This window comes from Sus scrofa, chromosome 12 (assembly GCF_000003025.6).
Source record: "Sus scrofa isolate TJ Tabasco breed Duroc chromosome 12, Sscrofa11.1, whole genome shotgun sequence".
Lineage (NCBI taxonomy): Eukaryota > Metazoa > Chordata > Mammalia > Artiodactyla > Suidae > Sus > Sus scrofa.
Genome location: NC_010454.4, coordinates 48,804,398 through 48,823,551, shown reverse-complemented (window position 1 = coordinate 48,823,551; position 19,154 = coordinate 48,804,398). Strand labels below are relative to the sequence as shown.

Sequence of the window (19,154 nt, the reverse complement as noted above, 5' to 3'; positions counted from 1 at the left end):
CCTAGGCTGGGTGTGACTTTGCCTGAAGGCAGAGGGATGGACACCCTGACCTTCGTGTTGCCAGCCCGAGCTGCCCCTGCCCAAGCAAGAGGCAACTAGACATCTTCCCCACTATACACCTTCCCCGCAGGGAGGGCACGTTGCTCAGAGGTGGGAGAGGATGGGAAGACAAGGGTCACCATGGCAACAGGTCTTGGCAGAGGCACATCCTTGCCTTCTGCAGTCGTGACACTGGATGGGACCCAAGTGTTTGCAGACAGCACCTCACCTGCCAGAGTGGGTGGTGGCCCAGGAGGGGCAGGTAGATGCACTGGGAAAAAGGAAAAGGAGGAGGCTTATAGGTGCTGTCCTCTGATCTGATGCCTGCCCTGGTTTATGCCCAAGGATCCCCAACTAATCCTCCACCAGTGCCGTCCCTTCCCTCACACCAGCCCATCACTCTCCCACAGGCGCAGCCTCTCCCTGCCACTCCAGATACACCCACTCCCTGGGCACCAAGGCTGCCCAACTCGCCCCAAGCCCTGGGTCCTCCTTCATTCTGGTCCACACTGCAAACCCGCTCTCCCCTCCCTTCCTGTTCTCTGTTTTCTCTCGCCCTCCTCCTCCACACCCCCTGCCCTGTCCTCCCCACTGACTGTGGCCCAGACCAGTGCCCACGACCATCTGCCAGCTCCAAACGCCAGCATTCACCCTCCCATGACTCCTCCTTCAAGCACCTGCTTCTTGGCTGCTTGCTCCCCTCCCCACCTCTGCCCATCCACCGGGCTCCCATGTCCTCCAAGGGACAGAACCCAGGGAAAGGCACATTTGAGCAGCCAGCTCAGGGGCAGGGCACTGTTGCCTCCACTTCATAGACTGTGAAGCAGAACCATTCAGAGAGTCTGGAAATATGGCCACAACTCCAGGAGGAACTGACCAGGTCAGGTGTCTGGCCCCTGAGCCCCAAATTCTCTGACCAAGAAGGAGATCCTTCGAGGTCACCTAATCCAGCCTCCTCCTCCACTTAAGTAAATGAATGTGTTGGTCTCCCAAATACACTGAAACACCCCATTCATGGGGCCCCCGCTCTGGACCCATCGACACGTTCAAAAATCTAGTAAATACCTTATTTAATTTCCACAACCCCCAGATAAGGAAACTGAGGCGCAGAGAGGACAGGCAATTTGCCCAAGGTCATGCGGTGTCAGACACATCAGTGTGTATTTCCAACTCTCCTGACCCCACTTCTTCCTCCAGCCACTTCTACAACAACTGGTTCCCTGCAGGCTTCGAGCAACAGGTTTGTGGTGCCACGGGGCCATGCTTCACGGAGGACCCAGTGGGACCTTCTTTGAAGCTGCAGCGTGGGACACCCATGCCTGGAAGCACGTGGGAGTTAACGTCCACGGACAGAATAGAACATTTGCCCGTTTCTCTCCCCAACAGGGCCATTCTGAAACACATACTGCAAGGCTCCTTGGGGGACCTCCCAGGACAGAGCGGTGGGAGCATTACCAAGAATGCCTCCTTGCGACAATTTTTTTCTCTCCTTGATAGCCCCTGCCCCCACCCTTGTTCCCAGAGGCCACATCCCAAGGAAACCTCTGGGGTTCTGCTTTGGGAGAACACAGGTGGAGACAAGGCGATTAAGTGGTAGAGCTGGGATTTAACCCAGGTCTGGGGACCACAGAGCCTTCGTGCTTGACCACTGCACTCTGCTGCTGCCACCACCATCCATGCCAAGGTCCCCTTCCCTCAAGGCTGGTTCAAGTCATTATGAACCACAGGGGCTCAGCCACACGTGACCCAGACAGAGTCACGGGAAAGAGGGAGAAGAGGGGGTGGGAACCACAGCAGGAGGGTCAAATTGACTTGAACAGGCCAAGTGGAAGTCCTAGCCCTGGCCCTCCCCAACTGTAGCATCTGCCTCTGCCCAGAAATGGGGTGACTCCACATCCCACATCCTATCCAATCCCCCCACAGCCTGCCCAACCCCCACTCTTCAACATCTTAGAAAGGACAGGGGACCTGAAGTCGCTTCTGGAAGCCTGAGCAGCCAGATTTAGCAGACACCCAACCTGCCCCACTCCTGGACTCATAAAATCCAACACACCTGCTTGGAGGTGAGAGGAGAGCTTTCCCAAACTCCTGCCCAAGTCTCAGAGATGTGCTGGGACTTTTCCTGGGGAAAATTACTGCTGGGGACCTCACACGCCCTGAGTCACTCCCAGCCTCCCAGCCTCAGGCAGCCGTTGGAGCCCTCTGCTTAATCCTCACCCTGCAGCAGGAAGAAGGGGGGTGCCTTCTCCCCTCTCCATGGGAAACTGAGGCCCGTAGGGCTTAAAGGACTAAGGGGACGGTCACAGGGTCACAAAGCCTGAAAAGAACCAGAGAGCCCTGGCACCCAGCCCGGGACAACCCTATTATTCCCCAGGCAGTCTGCTCTGATGGGGACCACTCAACAGAGGCAGATCCTGGCATTCAGAGCCCAAACCCCACTTGCATATAAATGCCCTTTGGTTTGTTAAGAAGGGTGTAGAGGAGCTATAGAAAACAGAAGAGGAGAAAGAAGGATGTTCCCCTCAACCAGCTCCCAGGTCCAGAACCCAGCATACCCTGGACCTCCACCCAGTACAGGCACCCCCACACTCGTCCACGAAGGGCCTCCAGAAATGAGCATCAGGCTGAAGGCTGGCCCTGCCCCAAAGGTCCAAAAAAGGCCTCTCAGACAGCACCCCACAATCCTAGCTTCCCTCCCGGCAGCAGGCATAGGTTGGAGTGAGGATGGGGTGGGGTTTCTGCCCTTTGGGGAAAAAAAAAAACCATCCGACCCAGCCTAGCTACCGGGTTCTCCTGCGGGTCCTGGCTTTTTCCTTTCACTGCCACCTGTAAACACCCCACCTCACCTCCATCTCAGTCAGCTTCTCTAGCCAGAGACTCTGACGCGGTCTAAGCAACATCTCACTCACGCACACACACCCACCCCAGACATGATGTGTGTGCGCCATGCCCCACCCGCGTGAATTTCTGAGGACAATCACCCCACCTCCGGAACACAGCCCATTACGCTGAATCGCTCCATGGAGTCGAGCACCAGGCTCACACAGGTCCACATGGGCTCGTTGCAACCACATGCATTTGCACTCACAACGTACCCCCCAATCCCACATTCAGTCCCACCCAGGACTCACGTCCTGATACCAGGCTGACTACGGGATTACCCCCAGCCCCATCCTGCTGACCTTCTGTGACACCGGCGCCTGGGGCTCACTCCTCACTGTGACGCAGTGGCAACCGTCAGCCGCGGCCGCTCTCCGGGCCGGTGCGCCAGCAGCAGCGGCGTCCCCAGTCTCCATCCGGCCGCGAGCCCCCTCCTCCTCCGCCGCCGCCGCCGCCGCCGCGGGCCGCCCTGGCCGCCCGCCCCGCCGCGCGCACCGTCACTGCGGCGCGCACGCGCGCACCCCGGCAGCCACTCGCCCCGCACAAAGCGGCGCCCCTCTCCCGCAGCTCGCTCGCCGCCGCCGCCGGCGCACCTGGCGGGCTCCCCACGGCCACCGACACCTCTCACTTGCCGTCAGAAAGGCAATCCCGGGCTAAGGCCCGACCCTGTTGATGCACCCCCGCAACGCCACGCCGCCTGGCCCGTGCCCTGGTCCTGGCGGTGCCCACCCGGCTCACCCTGTGCCGCCGCCAGAGAGCGAGGGGAGATGGAGGGGCGGGTACCCGGGGCAGGAGAAGGAGCCGGGACCGTGAGTCCCCGTGCGGGCGCCCGCGGGATGCTCGTGTTGCCGCTGTCAGGGGACTGCCCGAGGCGGCTCCTCGGGAACAAAGGCGCGGGGCGGGGCAGGCGCGCCCAAGGGACCCAGGGGAGCAGAGGAAGGGACAGCCCGCCTGCCCACAGAAGTTTCTGGAAGATGGGGCCAATGAGGAATGGAGGTGGGGAGAGGTCCACGGGTTCCTGGTGTATTCAGGAAGACACTGGGCTCTCGCCAGTGGGTTGGGTAGGTTTGCGGATAGGGATTGGGTGGGATTGTGGTGGGATAGGGGACGAGGTACGGCACTATGTGAACTTAGAAGTGGGAGGTCTCAAGGACTGCCAGGGCCCAGGAAACTGCCCAGCCTTGGAACTGGCACTCTCAAGTTTTCATTCATTCACTGAACAGACATGCTCCCAGCTTTGGCCAAACCAAGGATGTGCCTGAACGTGAAGGGGCTGAAGGCTGGAAAGGTACCCTAGGAAGCTTGAGTCTCTTTCTCTATAACCTCCACAGAGGGTGGCCTCCGAACATAGCTTGCACACCTCAGTAATGGGAAGCTCACTCCCTCAGGGGGCAGCCCACCCTGTACTCAAGCAACTCTATATGCTAGAAAGTCCTTCCTTTACTTGCATGGAAATCTGTACCGCTCCCAGCTGTTGCCATGGCCTCATTCTGCTCTGGCCACAATGGCTTTCTGCTTCTAGAACATAGGTAGGGCCTTGTAACTGCTGTTCGCCTTCCCATCTCCTGTGCCTCCTCCCCAGCACTTATTCAGCACCCCTCGCCAGCAGCTTCTCCATATGCCTGCCCCCTTGTGTCCTTCAAGACCCAGTTCAAACAAATGTCACCTTCCCAAAGTTCCCATCGTGGCGCAGCAGAAACAAATCTGACTAGGAACCATGAGGTTGCAGGTTCGATCCCTGGCCTCGCTCAGTGGGTTCAGGACCCTGCGTGGCCGTGAGCTGTGGTGTAGGTTGCAGACAAGGCTCAGATTCTGTGCTGCTGCGGCTGTGGCATAGGCCGGCAGCTGTAGCTCAGATTACTAGCCTGGGAACCTCCATATGCCACAGGTGCAGCCCTAAAAGCAAAACAAAAACAAAACAAAAAACAGTCACCTTCCCAGAGAGGCCCGTCCACTTCTTCCAAAGTTCCCACACACCCACTGGTCACTCTTTTTTTTTTTTTTTTTTTTTTAATATATACACCACGGCAATTGCGGCATATGGAGGTTCCCGGGCTAGGGGTCAAATCAGAGCTGTAGCTGCCAGCCTACACCACAGCCACAGCAATGCGGGATCCAAGCCACATCTGCAAGCTACACCACAGCTCACAACAATGCCAGATCCTGAACCCACTGAGCGAGGCCAGGGATCAAACCCACGACCTCATGGTTCCTAGTCGGATTTGTTTCCGCTGCACCACAATGGGAACTCTCAATGCTCACTCTTTCTCTGATGTCCTGTTTTAGTGTATTCAGCACTCTGATCATCTCTGGAAATTCTCTTATCTATATGTCTATAGTCTGTCTCTCCCACTAGAATGTGTGCCATGGAGGCAGGACCCTTGTCTTCCTTAAGACAAGACACTGTAATGCCAGGGCCTGACCTGGAACAAGGCAAAAGGAAAATGGGTGGCCAGCCCACCCTCTGAGTCCCTTCAGCAGCCTGGCCTATCACCCCAAAATGCAACCTGCTCAGCCATTCAAGGGTAACATCTGGCACAATGTTAGCAAAAGAACATGCTTAATCTCTGTCCACAAAATAAATGAGGAAATGATGCATTTCCTCATTTCTCAGTCTTCTTAGTCTGAGACTCAAAATAGCAGGACCTGGATTTCCCATCATGACACAGCAAAAACGAATCTGATTAGGAACTATGAGGTTTCAGGTTCAATCCCTGGCCTCACTCAGTGGGTTAAGGATCTGAGTTGCCATGAGCTGTGGTGTACGTCATAGAAACGGCTCGGATCCCACATTGCTGTAGCCTGCGGTGTAGCCCAGCAGCTGTAGCTCCAATTCAACCCCTAGCCTAGGAACTTCCATATGCCAAGGGTGAAGGCCCTAAAAGCAAAAAAAAAAAAAAAAAAAAAAAATAGCAGGACCTTCCCTCTCCAGCTCTAGACTCTGCCCTGAGCTCCTACAGTGTCTTCTCTGCTTGACAAGCACCCAGGCTGACAAACTCTTCAAGGACCCTAGAAGGCCTCTCCACCCCTAAGGGCAGTGGTTCCCCACTGCGAGTTTATGGACCTTAATGGGGCTGGCTGTGTAAGCACCATCTGGAGGGCCTGGAGCCCAGCCGAAGAAGGAGAGTAAGGGCAGGGGGTCCCCTTACCTGGAGGGAGACTCAAGGTCAGCGCGGCTGAGGATGCGGTGCTGCTGCGGGCTGTAGAGCCACTGGAATGCTGTCAGCGTCCTCTCCTCAATTCGGAACCGCCCTTCCTGCACGTACCTGAGGGTAAGATGGGAGGGAGTGAGGAAGTGCGCAGGCAGGGCTCTGCATGGCTCCTTTGGGGAGTTGGCCCTCCGTGATAGAAGATGACAGATGGAGGTACCAGTCCCCAAATATCCCCCCCCGCCCCATTCTGCTGGAAAGCCCTGTTTTCAGAGAGCCACAATTAAAATTCCCTGATGAAGAAACAGCTACAAGGGCAGGTTTCAACTCAATGGATGGGAAAACTTTCAAAAAGTTAGTTGTCTGAAGTTGAAAGGAGCCACTTGGAAGGAGTGAGTTCCCTGTCACCAGAGGTATGTAAGCAGAGGCTGGGCAGGGGATCCAAGCATCAGACATGGTTCTATTCTCCAAGTCCCTTAAAGGACTGAGACATTGAACTTGTTGAGTTCATAGCAGGAGAAAGGCTGCTCTGGAGTCGGGGCAGGGGTCATGAGTCAGACGTCAGGATTAGATCTTTCAGAACCTCAAGGGTCATTCACATGGTCCCAGCCACCCTCCGGATGGACAATCATCCCAGAGAAAGGATCTGGGAGGCTGGACTGGGCAAGGGAAACAAAAGTATCTCACCCATTCAGGCCACCTACTCCTGGTAAATCATAAATCTGTTCATTAATTCAGTATTTACTGAGTGCTGACAACAATAAGCAAAAGAGACAATCCCTGCTCTCCTGGAGTTTAAAGCTTTGTGGGGAGAAAAGCCATCAAATAATCACATAAACAAGTATATCATTATAGGAGTTCCCACTGTAGCTCAGCAGGTTAAGAACCGCATGAGGATGCAGGTTCAATCCCTGGCCTCGCTTAATGGGTTGGGGATCCCATGTTACCACAGGCTGTGGTGTAGGTGGTAGATGCAGCTCGCATCTGGTGTTGCTTTGGCTGTGGCATAGGCCAGCAACTGCAGCTCCAGCTGGACCCCTGGCTTCAGGAACTTCCATATGCCATGGGTGTGGCCCTAAAAAACATATAAATATATGCATATGTATGTAGATATGTATATATATATATATGTATACACACACACACACACATGCACACATATATTTATAAATAGACCCTCTCATACATTGCCAGGGGATTTGTCAGTTGGTACAAGCCGTCTGCTGAACAGCCTGACAACACCTGTCTGAATTATACAAACAATTCCCCTGTAACCCAGCGATCCCCATTCAGAGAATTTTTCTACAGATTCTAGCATGTGGGACAAGGTTGTCTGTGGCACTATTTATAATGGCCAAAAACAAGGAATGGCCCAAGCAGCCCAGTAGAGGGCTGGTTAAATAAATTATGATGCATCTACAGAATAAAACAGTGTGTAGCCATAAAAAATGTTTTAATTGAGGGCATCCTCTGTGTTCTATTGTTCAAAGATCTCCAGGATATATTGTTAAGAGGGAAACAAAATCAAGTGTAAAAATAGCAGTATGTGTACTTTATATTTAAAAAGAGGGAGAAGGAGTTCCCATCATGGCTCGGCAGAAACGAATCTGACTAGCATCCATGAGGATGCAGGTTTGATCCCTGACCTTGCCCAGTGGGTTAAGGATCAGGCGTCGCTGTGAGCTATGGTGTAGGTCACAGACACAGCTCAATCTGGAATTGCTGTGGCTGTGGCATAGGCTGATGGCTACAGCTCTGATTCGACCCCTAGCCTGGGAAGCTCCATATGCCGCGGGTGTGGCCCTAAAAAACAAAACAAAACAAAAAAGATAAAAAGAGGGAGAGAGGCGTTCCCTTGCAGCACAGCAGGTTAAGGATATGGTGTTGTCACTGCTGTGGCACAGGTTCAATCCCTGCCCAGGGAACTTCCACATGCCATGGGTACAGCCAAAAAAAGAAAAAAGAAAAAAAAATAGATACTCATGTTGCAACAGAAGAAAGGGTGGGGGAAAAACTGTAATTGTAATGTATACATGTAAGGATAACCTGACCCCCTTGCTGTACAGTGGGAAAATAAATAAAAAAAAAATGCAGAGAGAGAGAGAGAGAATAAAGTAGGAATTCCTAACTGCCTATCTGTACATGTAGACATTCTAGAGACACAAAAGCTAATAAAATAGTTCCCTGGGTTGGGGGAGGGGGGAGATAGGGGTGTGACTCTTTAACAACGTGCCTTTTTTTTTTTTTTTTTCCAAGCCAGGGATCAAAACTGCACTGCAGTTGTGGCCTATGCCACATGCTGATTCTTTTTTTTTTTTTTTTTTGCTTTTTAGAGCCACACTCGCAGCATATGGTGGTTCCCAGGCTAGAAGTCTAATCAGCGCTACCACTGTCAGCCTATACCACAAACACAGCAACATCAGATCCGAGCCGCATCTGTGAACTAACCCACAGCTCACGGCAACACTGGATCCTTAACCCACTGAGCAAGACCAGGGATCAAACCTGCAACCTCATGGTTCCTAGTCGGATTCGTTAACCACTGAGCCACACAGGAGCTCCACCCCCTTCACTCTCTTTGATATGATCTGATGAGGATTTCAGGAAGATTGTTCTGGTGGAAAAGGGTGGGCAGCCAGGTTAGATGTTCTTGCAGGGATCCAGGTGGGACAGTGTCGGTTGGTACTGCGGATAGTGGTGGAGATGGAGAGAAATGGGTGGACTCCAGTGAGCTAAGGAAGTAGTGTCAGCTGGGCCTGGGGATGGACCGGACATGAGTGCCTAGAAGACAGGCAGCAAAGTGGTTCCTGAGTTCCTGGTTCATGCAGGCATCTGGCTGCAGAGCCATTCATGCTGGACAAGGACACATTTGGGAGGGAAAATTGTGACCATCATGACCTTCCTCTCTGATCTGCTTCCTGCCCCAGGATGACTCCTGTCCTATAAAGCCTGGCTAAAAACTTGGCTCCTCCAGGAAGCCTACCCTGATTAATCCCATCCTATTCTAAAAATGAGTTTCTTTCTTTTTTCTGCCATTTCTTGGGCCGCTCCCACAGCATATGGAGGTTCCCGGGCTAGGGGTCCAATCGGAGCTGGAGCTGCTGGCCTACGCCAGAGCCACAGCAACTTAGGATCTGAGCTGAGCCTTCGACCTATACCACAGCTCACGGCAACGCCGGATCCTTCAGCCACTGAGCAAGGCCAGGGATCAAACCCGCAACTCATGGTTCCTAGTTGGATTCGTTAACCACTGCACCACGACGGGAACTCCTAAGGATGAGTTTCTATGCTTTCCCATCCCTGGGCTCCTCGGGACTCAGTGGCGAATGATACGGTCTTACCATCTCTGAGGGTGGAACGGGTAACACCAGTTGCCTCCAAAGAGAACTGAGAGGCTGGGGGGCACTAACTGCTTTAGTGCTTCCGGAATTTGGACCACATGAATATACTATGTTTTAAAATACATATATACTATGTTTTTAAAAAAATTTTTTTTTTCATTTGAGAACTTTGCTGATCATGAAGCCTTAGGTCATAAGAACCAGGAAACCCCCAAGAAGCCACTCATCTGGCCCAACAGCTTCATTTTACACATGAGGACGAGGCCCAGAGGAGGCAGAGGACTCGCCCAAAGATCCTGGCAGAGCCACACCCTGAGAGTTATGCCTCCTCACTCCCAGGCTGAGAGATGGCAAATAGCGTTGTTTTTGACCCCACCAGGACACACACAGACCCCCAGGCTGAGGGAGGAGTAGGCTCAGTCAGGAGCCACCCCCACCCAAATCCTCTTCTCACCCACCACCCACCCCTGCCACTGTGCAGAATGCAAACAGCCTCAACCACAAGCACCACTTCCCTCTCCTTGCTCCAGCCCCCCCTCCCCTCCCCTGCTCCCATCCCCCCCCCCAGGCAAGTGGAAGGGACAGTCCTCCCTGCTTCGCAGGCACCCTGACCTGGATGCCACTTCCCAGCTGCAGATGCGTGATTTTCTACTGTGAGTCCTGGAGGCCTCATCTGTAAAATGGGAGTCATAAGATCACCCACTCTGAAGGGTTGTTGAGAGGCTTAAATGAGAATTCGGGTGAAGCTCTGGCCACCTGCTCATCATTACAGCCTTCCCTCCCCACTGTCCTCATCCGTTCTCACCAGTCACGGGCTTCACCGGCTTCACCAATGACAGAAGAGTCCACTCTGTGCACTCTCTCCTCCAAGCTGCACCTCAAACCCCTTAGGACTGGCTGATCCCATCTTAGAGATGAGGAAGAAGAGGCTTAGGGGCCAGAAGTGAACCTGTCCCATCGACACACACAGGAAGCAACAGAGGCAGCCCTTCCGTGCACCTTCAGCCCCTGGCATCCAGGCCCCTCTGCTCACACACACACATCCTCTCCCTCCTCTGCACCAGCCCCCGCTTTCCAGCACAGATCTTGCCCGCTCCTCCCCTGCGCAGAAAGGCCAGGGACTTCCCACATATCCAATATCCTCCAAACCGCTCACCTGAAAGGCCCAGTTCTTCCCCACTTTGCTCCCTCCAGCCTTTCCCACCATTTTTCATGCCACTCCGCCACCCCCCACCCATATGCACACAAAACACACCCCCTGCATTGCCAATCTGTTTGTCCTTCTCCAAAGATTCCCAGCCGTTTCTTAGTTTCTTACCTCGGAGCCTTTGCTCAGCCTGTCGGCTGCTCTCACTGCCCTCCCTCCGTCTGCGTCCTGCCCCTCCTGGCCCCACCTGCTCAAACCACAGCATCTGTCCCCAACCTCCCCCACCCCCCCGCCAGCCTCCAAAGTGGCTCCAAGGTTCCAGGGACGTTTTGCTTAACCTCGATCACAATATTGCTCTCTGCGCGCCTGTACCTGAGTTATTTATGTGCCTGTCTGTCTCCCGGCTAGAGTGCAAAGACGGTGTCTGATCGGCTCTGAAACCCCAGCAACACCCTTACGCAGCCCCCAGTCGACTGGGCCCATTCGCTGTAAAAGTCACAGCAGCCACGGTGATCAGCTCCCTAGGTTCCTAGGAAGTTTCTTCCATTGAACGCTCTCACTCAGATGATCCCCATTCATTATTATTGCTCCAATTTATTAACTCAGTTGAGTATATTTGCTGCATTGGACTTCCTCGACTATAAGGAAAAACAGAGGCACTTATCCCCACATATGTTCCCTATTAACCTGCTTTATACCTGAAATTCTATTAAACAGTACACACCCAAGGAGATTCAATACTGCAGAGGGCCAATCTTTTTTTTTTTTTTTTTTTTTTTTTGGTCTTTTTAGGGCTGCACCCACAGCATATGGAGGTTCCAAGGCTAGGGGTCGAATCGGAGCTGTAACTGCCGGCCTACACCAGAGCCACAGGAACATGGGATTTGAACTGCGTCTGTGACCTATACCACAGCTCACAGTAATGCCAGATCCTTAGCCCACTGAGCGAGGCCAGAGATCTAACCCGCATCCTCATGGATGCTAGTCGGGTTCATTAACTGCTGAGCCATGACGGGAACTCCCAGAGGGTCAATCTTATAGAGCACAATCAGCCATTAAAATTCTAGCAAGAACCAGCTTCTCAGTTTATCCCTGGGAAAGTAGGAATCAAGACCTGGGCATAATCAGGGACATTTTGAAAGGAGAGAGAAGAGGGAATGAAGGATAGGAGCTGCTCTTGGAAAGAGGTCCCCAGTTATAGGGGTGGGTGACACGTCCAGGAGGATGCAACCCATCACCAAAAGAGAGAAGGGTCGGGGACTATACAGGTTTTTTTCAGTTGAACACTAGGATAGGTGAGGCAGCTATTTGAACTTGAATCTTGAAAATATTTTGCTAAGTGAAAGAAGCCAGTCACAAAGGACCTCATATTATATGATTCCATTTGTACGAAATGATGTCCAGAATAGGCAAATCCATAAAGAGAGAAAGTAGATTCATGGTTGCTTAAGGCTGAGAGGAGGAGTTCCTGCTGTGGTGCAGTGGGTTAAGAAGCCAACTGCAGGAGTTCCCACTGTGACACAATAGAATTGGCAGCATCACTGCAGCACTGAGACACAGGTTCGATCCCTAGCCCAGCACAGCAGGTTAAGGGTCTGGCATTGCTGCAGCTGGGGTGTAGGTCGAAACTATGGCTAGGATCTGATCCCTGACCCACATGCTCCATATACCTCGGAGGAAAAAAAAAAATCTCCAACTGTGGCGGCTCAGGTCTCCACACTGGGCACTTCCGCATGCTGCTGGTGCGGCCAAAAAAAAAATCTAAATAACCTATGGACCTTAGTCAATAATAACACAATAATATATCAATATTGGTTCCTTAGTGTAGCAAATGAACCGTATTGAGGTAAGATGGTAATAACAGGGGAAACTGGGTCGGGGGGTGGTTATGGGAACTCTCTGTCCTATCGTCTTAATTAATTTTTCTGTAAATCTGAAACTGTTCTACAATATAAAATTTAGTGAAAAATTTAAAAAGACGAATTCCCACAATAAAGAGTGTTTACAGATCAATATATAATGAGCAAAGCAATGAGAAAAAAAGGACAAATGAAGGAGTTCCCCTCGTGGCTCAGGGGAAACAAATCCGACTAGGGACCATGAGGTTACGGGTTCGATCCCTGGCCTCGCTCACTGGGTTGAGGATCCGGCATTGCCATGAGCTGTGGTATAGATCACAGACATGGCTCAGATCCCGCATTGCTGTGGCTATAGTGTAGTCCGGCGGCGGTAGCTGCAATTTGACCCCTAGCCTGGGAACTTCCATATGCCCTGGGTGTGGCCCTAAATGGCCAATAAACATAAAAAAATCAACTTCTCTTATAAGATGAAAATTAAAACAACGAGGTGCATAAATAACAAGGTCCTACTATATAGCACAGGGAACTATGTCCAATCTCCTAGGACAGACCAGGATGGAAAAGAATATTAAAAGAGAATGTATATATATGTCTGACTGAGTCCCTTTGCAGCACAGTAGAAATTGGCACAACATTGTAAATCAACTATCCTTCAATTTTTGAAAAGTTTTTAAAAAAACGAGGAACCATTTTTTACCAGTGACATGGCTAAGATTTAAAAGTTTGTTAATTCCAGGGGAGTTCTCATCGTGCCTCAGCGGAAACAAATCTGACTAGCTTCCATGAGGACAAAGGTTCAATTCCCGGCCTTGCTCAGTGAGTTAAGAATCCAGCGTCGCCATGAGCTGTGGTATGGGTGGCAGACACAGCTTAGATCCCGCATTGCTGTGGCTGTGGTGTAGGCTAGCAGCTGCAGCTCCAATTCGACCCCTAGCCTGGGAACCTCCATATGCTGCGGGTATGGCCCTAAAAAGACATAAATAAATAAATAAATGTTTGTTAATTCCCAGTGTGAGCAAAATTGTGGGGAATGTGGCAACTCACACATCATTGGAGTTACTATAAAACAGTTTAATTTCTTTGGGGATCAAGTTGGCAGTATCTTTCACAATGTGCACATGCATTTACTCTGCAATGTCACTTTGGAGAATACATCCAACCATTATCTTTGCCCATGTTTGCATGAGTATTGGTTCACTGCAGCGATGCTTGTGAGATCAAAATAGTCAAAATTCACTACAAGGTCATCAATAGAAGCTAGCCAAAGAAATTATGGTCCAAATAAAGGAATAACTTACAGTCAGTAAAAAAAAAAAAAAAAAAAAAAAAAAAAAAAAAAAAAAATTGTTGCCAGAGCCGTCTGCACTGCTCTTGAAGTACTCACACAGCCTTAGCCTCTAGCCTCTGTCAGTTCCTTCTCCCGGATCTGAGGCCCCACCATCAGACACTGGGTAAGGCCAAGCACAGGCCCTCAGACATAATAGGAAGGCTGAAAAACCACATATGTCATAACTTGAGCTGATGAACCCAACCAAATTCTAATTTACTCTTTGGTACCTTATGGAGCATTTGGAGGAGGAGCCTCCAAAGCCGGAGAGCTGTTCCAAAAGAGTAAGTAGACCTAAGGTGTCTTCGCTGCACAATGAATATTCACCACCCTCTCCCAGGCTCAAAATTTTGTGGTTCAGGGTGGAGCTAACCCCGCCCCAGCTCCCAGAGTGGGCACATGACCCAGGCCGGCCAATCAGAGTAGTCCATCCCCCTGGCCATAGTGACTGGCTGAGGGACGGCTTTGTGATCCAAAACAGGCCAATGAGATGACATTCTGAAACTTTGCCTGCAACCACTGAGAAAAAGAATCTTTCTTTCCAGGAGGGTTGCCCCTCTAAAGTGGTGCCTGCAGCTGCTGGGAGCCACCTTGCATCCATATGGGAATAAAAACAGAAAAGAGGAAAGAAAGCAAAGGGACAAAAAGAGTACGACAGGCGTTCCCATCGTAGCTCAGTGCAAATGAATCTGAATAGCATCCATGAGGACACAGGTTCAATCCCTGGCCTTGCTCAGTGGGTTAAGGATCCCGCATTGCCTTGTGAGCTGTGGTGTAGGTCGCAGATGCGGCTTGGATGCTGTGTTGCTATGGCTGTGGTGTAGGCCAGAGGCTACAGCTCTGATGTGACCCCTAGCCTGGGAACCTCCATATGCCATGGGTGGGGTCCTAAAAAAAGACACACAAAAAAGAGTGCTCCCTGCCAAGCTAGCTGCCTGACCACTCAAGTCACATCTTCAGGACCCTTTCAGAGCAATGCGTTTTTACCCAGGAGTGAAAGGTGACCCCCGAACCTAATTAAGGTACTAACAATGATTCATGCATCGTCAGGTCTAACCCAAGATCCAACCTAGCCTGGCAGTATTAGAGCAGAGAGTCAGAGCAAGAATCCAAGTCTGCTCCTTTAAAAATCTTTCTATTTCCTCCTCCATGAAGTGAAGGAAGGAATCAAACTGAGCAACCTGAGCTGAGAGGTCTGTGGTGATTTCTCCCTTCTGGGGAGAGGGCACTAAATAACTGCCCACTCCCCACCAGCTCTTCAAACAGATTAACTTTACTTTTACCTGATTTATGTATTGGCGTCTCATCTGAAGAGTGACTCCACTACTTAATAATAATTTTGATTGCTTGGACTTTGATTCTCGGAGTCCTCAAAGGGCGGGGTGGGCTGAGCAGGTGAAAACTCATCAACCCCCCCTCCTGCTCTGACCTGCAGAGACTTTTTTTTTTTTCCTGTCTTTTTAGGGACGCACTAGCAGCATATGGAGGTTCCCAGGCTAGGGGTTGAATCGGAGCTGTAGCTGCACCACAGCCACAGCAACACAGGATTTGACCCCCATCTGCGACCTACACCACAGTTCACAGCAACGATGGATCCTTAACCCACTGAACGAGGCCAGGGATCGAACCTGTGTCAGATTCATTTCCACTGTGCCATGACAGGTACTCAGCAAAGACTTTTTGACAATGTGAGCTTGGGTGTGCAGCCAGGCCCTGTGTTCTGGAAACAAGAAGCAGAATGGAGGAAGAATTAAGCCCCTGGGGAAGTCCTGAGTTCAAACCCTGACTCTGTCATTTGTTTGCTGGGTGACCTTAATTAACTACTTTCATTCTCTGAGCCTTAGTTTCCTCATCTGTATGAGTGGATACTAACACTTTCCTCTGAATATCACTGTAAAGAATACCTGAATCAATGCCTGTCTATGGTGGGGCCAGTAGGAAGTGCTCTGGAAGCCGGGTTACTATTGTTGGTGATATTACTGTCATTCGTATTCAGGCTAGAGAATGTACCTGGTGAGAAGTGTCCCAGAATGCTACTTCAGAGATGCCACTGGCCCTGGTGTGGGTGGGATGATTTGAGATGAGGAGGGGTCCCAGCCAGACATTCCACTTTGTTTCTTAAGAGTCCTTCCAGGGCAGGGGAGGGCTGAGCAGGCTGCCCTGCAATCTAAGTCCCGCAGGCAGAGGTCAGGCCCCTGGATGAAGCAGCCCTGAACAATCGGACACCGGGGACGTGGGCCCAACCCAGATGACTCCTCTGCGATGCGTCTGAAACCCTCTCAGCCTGCAGTCTTGCAACCTGACACTGGCAGGCTCTGATTTCCCAGCCTCCGGAGGACTGCAGTAGGAGTAGAGGCAACCGCGCACCTACACGGGGACCTCTTCCCTCACCTACTAGGCCCCCTCCTCAAAGCCCCCATCCCCAAAGTGCCCACCCCCGCAGGTCCAAGTGTAGGCGGACTGAGGCATCTCCTTGAACAGGAGAGTTGATAATTGTAGGTCGTGCCCTCTCCAGGCCAAGTCTGGAGCAAAAGAAATGGGAGTATGTAGGCAGGGGAGCCGCACGGCACAAAGAAATCTAGGGTGAGGGGTAAGGGAAGTGTGGACACCCTGCGACGAGTCTGTAAGGAGGACCGGGGGTCCCTCCAAAGCCTGACATTAGCGACAGGGTCCAGGGTCCCAGGTCCCAGGGTTGATGTCTCTGGAGAGCCGCGAAGACCAGGCTTGGGGACGCGCGATGGGGATGGCCAGGTAGCCCCAAGCCGCTACTTAAACCCTGCCCCGCCGCCTCCGCTCTAGAAGAAACTTAGAGCCAGCGCCCTCTCTCCTTGGCGCGCCCGGCCCGGCCTTGGCGCACGGGGCGCGCGAGTTCGCGCCCTCACCAGGCCCCGCACCCCCGGTGCCCACTCACCAGCGCACCAGCTGCCAGCGCTTCTCCCCCGGTGCCCGGCGGCCCGCCATGCCTTCCTCCCGCTCTCTACCCGCCGCGGGTCGCACGGTGGAGGTGGCTCCCGCTGCCGCAGGCCAGTACCGAGGGCGCGCTCGGCGACGCGGGGCGCGGCGCGGGCGCGAGGCTACTCGGCCGGAGCCCAGGCGGTGTGGCCGGCGCGCGCATCCCCTCAAGGCCGGCCGTCGGCCCCGCCCCTAGAACCGGCCGGGGCTGGGTCACCGTGCCCCTTGCCGCTGCAGCTAGACCGCAGCCTGTCCCCTCACTGCCTTCGCCCAGCACTCCCTGCCCAGGGGCACAGCATAACCGGCTTCCTTTGGGAGCACTGGGCGAGGAGTCAGAATTCTGTCGTGATGGAAACCTGACTTGCTGAGTGATTTGAGGGGATTCACTTAATCCCTCTGTGCCTTACTCCCTTGTGACACCTGTTCTACCTAGCCAAAAAGTTATGCATAAAAGTAATTAAACCATGCTAAATGCCTTAAATAAAACCTGATACGGGAGTTCCCGTAGTGGCTCAGCCGTTAACGAACCTGACTAGTATCCATGAGGAGGCTGGTTCAATCCCTGGCCTCACCCAGTGGGTTAAGGATCCGGCGTTGCTGTGAGCTGTGGTGTAGGTCACAGATGCTGCTTGGATCCAGCGTTGCTGTGGCTTTGACAAAGGCCAGTGGCTACATCTCTGATTGGACCCCTAGCCTGGGAACCTCCGTATGCAGTGGGGTGCAGCCCTAAAAAGACATAAATAAATAAATAAATAAATAAAATGGCGATGGATTTTTTAAGCTAGGCATCAATAGCAGAGCCCATATAGGAAGAGATTAATGGATTTGACTAAAATAGGAATATTTAAACTTAGTTCATCACAAAAGCACAATAAGCAAAATTAAAAGGCAAATGTCAGGAGTTCTCGATGTGGTGCGGTGGAAACGAATCCAACTAGGAGCAACGAGGTTGCAGGTTCCATCCCTGACCTTGCTCATTGGGTTAAGGATCTGGTGTTGCTGTGAGCTGTAGTATAGTTCGCAGATTTGGCTCTAATCTGAAGTTGCTGTGGCTGTGGTGTAGGCCAGCAGCTGTAGCTTCGATTAGACCCCTAGCCTGGGAACCTCCATATGTCGTGGGTTACCCCTAGCCTGGGAACTTCCATATGCTGCAAGTGCTGCAGCCCCCCCCCCCGCCCCAAATAAGGCAAATTCCAAATTGGTTTAAAAATATATATATATATCAGGAGTTCCTGTTGTGGCTCAGTGGTTACAAACCCAAGGAGCATCCAAGAGTGTGCGGGTTTGATCCCTGACCTCGATCAGTGGGTTCAAGATCCAGCTTTGCCATGAGCTGTGGTATAGGTCACAGATGTGGTTTGGATTCCACAGAGGCCAGCAGCTGCAGCTCCGATTTGACCCCTGGCCTGGGAACCTCCATATGCATTGGGTGCAGCCCTCAAAAAGAAAAAAAAGAAAAAAAATACATATATGGCTGTATTTGTATATCTTTATTCATAGCATTATTCACAAGAGCAAAGGAGTGAAAGCAACCCAAATAGTCATGAATGGATTAATGGATAAGTAAAATGTGATATATGGAATATCATGCAGCCTTAAAAAGGAAGGGAATTCTGACATGGGCTACAACATGGATGAACCTTGAAGATATTATGCTAAGTGAAGAGCATGTCACAAAAGAACAATACTGTATAATTCCATTTCTATGCAGTACCTAGAGACACACATTAGAATGGGGTTGCCAAGGTCTAGGGGTGGGGAGAAAAGACTGGGAAGTGAGTGTTTACTGGACACAGTGTTTCAGCTTTAAAAGATGAAAAGAATTCTAGAAATAGATAGTGCTGATGGCAGCACAACAATATGAATGTACTGAATGCTATTGAATTGTACACTTAAAAATAGTTAAGGAGTTCCCTGGTGGCACAGTGCGTTAATGATCCGATATTGTCACTGCTGTGACTCAGGTCCCTGCTGTGGCATGTGTTCGATCCCTGGCCTAGGAACGGCTTTTTTTTTTTTTTTTTTTTTTTTAGATACAGATCATTTTAATGAGATTGGCATAGTTAAGATCAAAAAGCTAAAGGGGACACTGTCAGTTTCTCTTCAGCTCGTGCCTTACCAGGCTAGTTGAACACAACTTGAAACACAGGTGAATCTTGCTCTGTTCTATGAGATAGCAAAGGGATCATCTCAGTATTTAAATATAATCATATAACCAGTTATAGAAATCTAAATGTGAAACCAGTCTCCTATAGGTTCTGAGAAGGTAGGCACCATTTTCCTGAAAAGTTTAACACTCCGCACTCACGTTTAACCATCTCTGTAGGAGAGGAAGGCAGCGCTAGTACTCGTGCAGCTGGAATTACTACTAAAATTCAAAAAGCTGACCGCATTCATTTAGCCACCAACCAACCGTATTTAAATCAGGACCATCCAACAGAAACATTCCGAATTCTGAAG

At 51.4% G+C, this 19,154-nt stretch overlaps 1 protein-coding gene across 6 annotated transcripts in view; it reads right to left on the bottom strand.

Moving 5' to 3' along the window:
- The window catches only part of RAP1GAP2 (RAP1 GTPase activating protein 2), a 211,284-nt gene extending 194,566 nt beyond the window's left edge, over positions 1 to 16,718 (bottom strand). Inside the window, exons 1-2 of one of the 6 annotated variants that reach the window (XM_021067635.1) lie at positions 16,654 to 16,718; positions 6,069 to 6,185 (exon numbers count right to left, since the gene is read on the bottom strand). In XM_021067635.1, the coding sequence (XP_020923294.1) occupies positions 6,069 to 6,185; positions 16,654 to 16,703 (167 nt within the window). In that variant the 5' untranslated portion in view covers positions 16,704 to 16,718. Of the gene's footprint in view, positions 1 to 2,885; positions 2,902 to 3,221; positions 3,422 to 3,657; positions 3,762 to 6,068; positions 6,186 to 16,653 lie in introns of those variants that run through there. The other 5 variants (XM_021067652.1, XM_021067642.1, XM_021067647.1 and 2 more) reach the window with 5 other exon arrangements.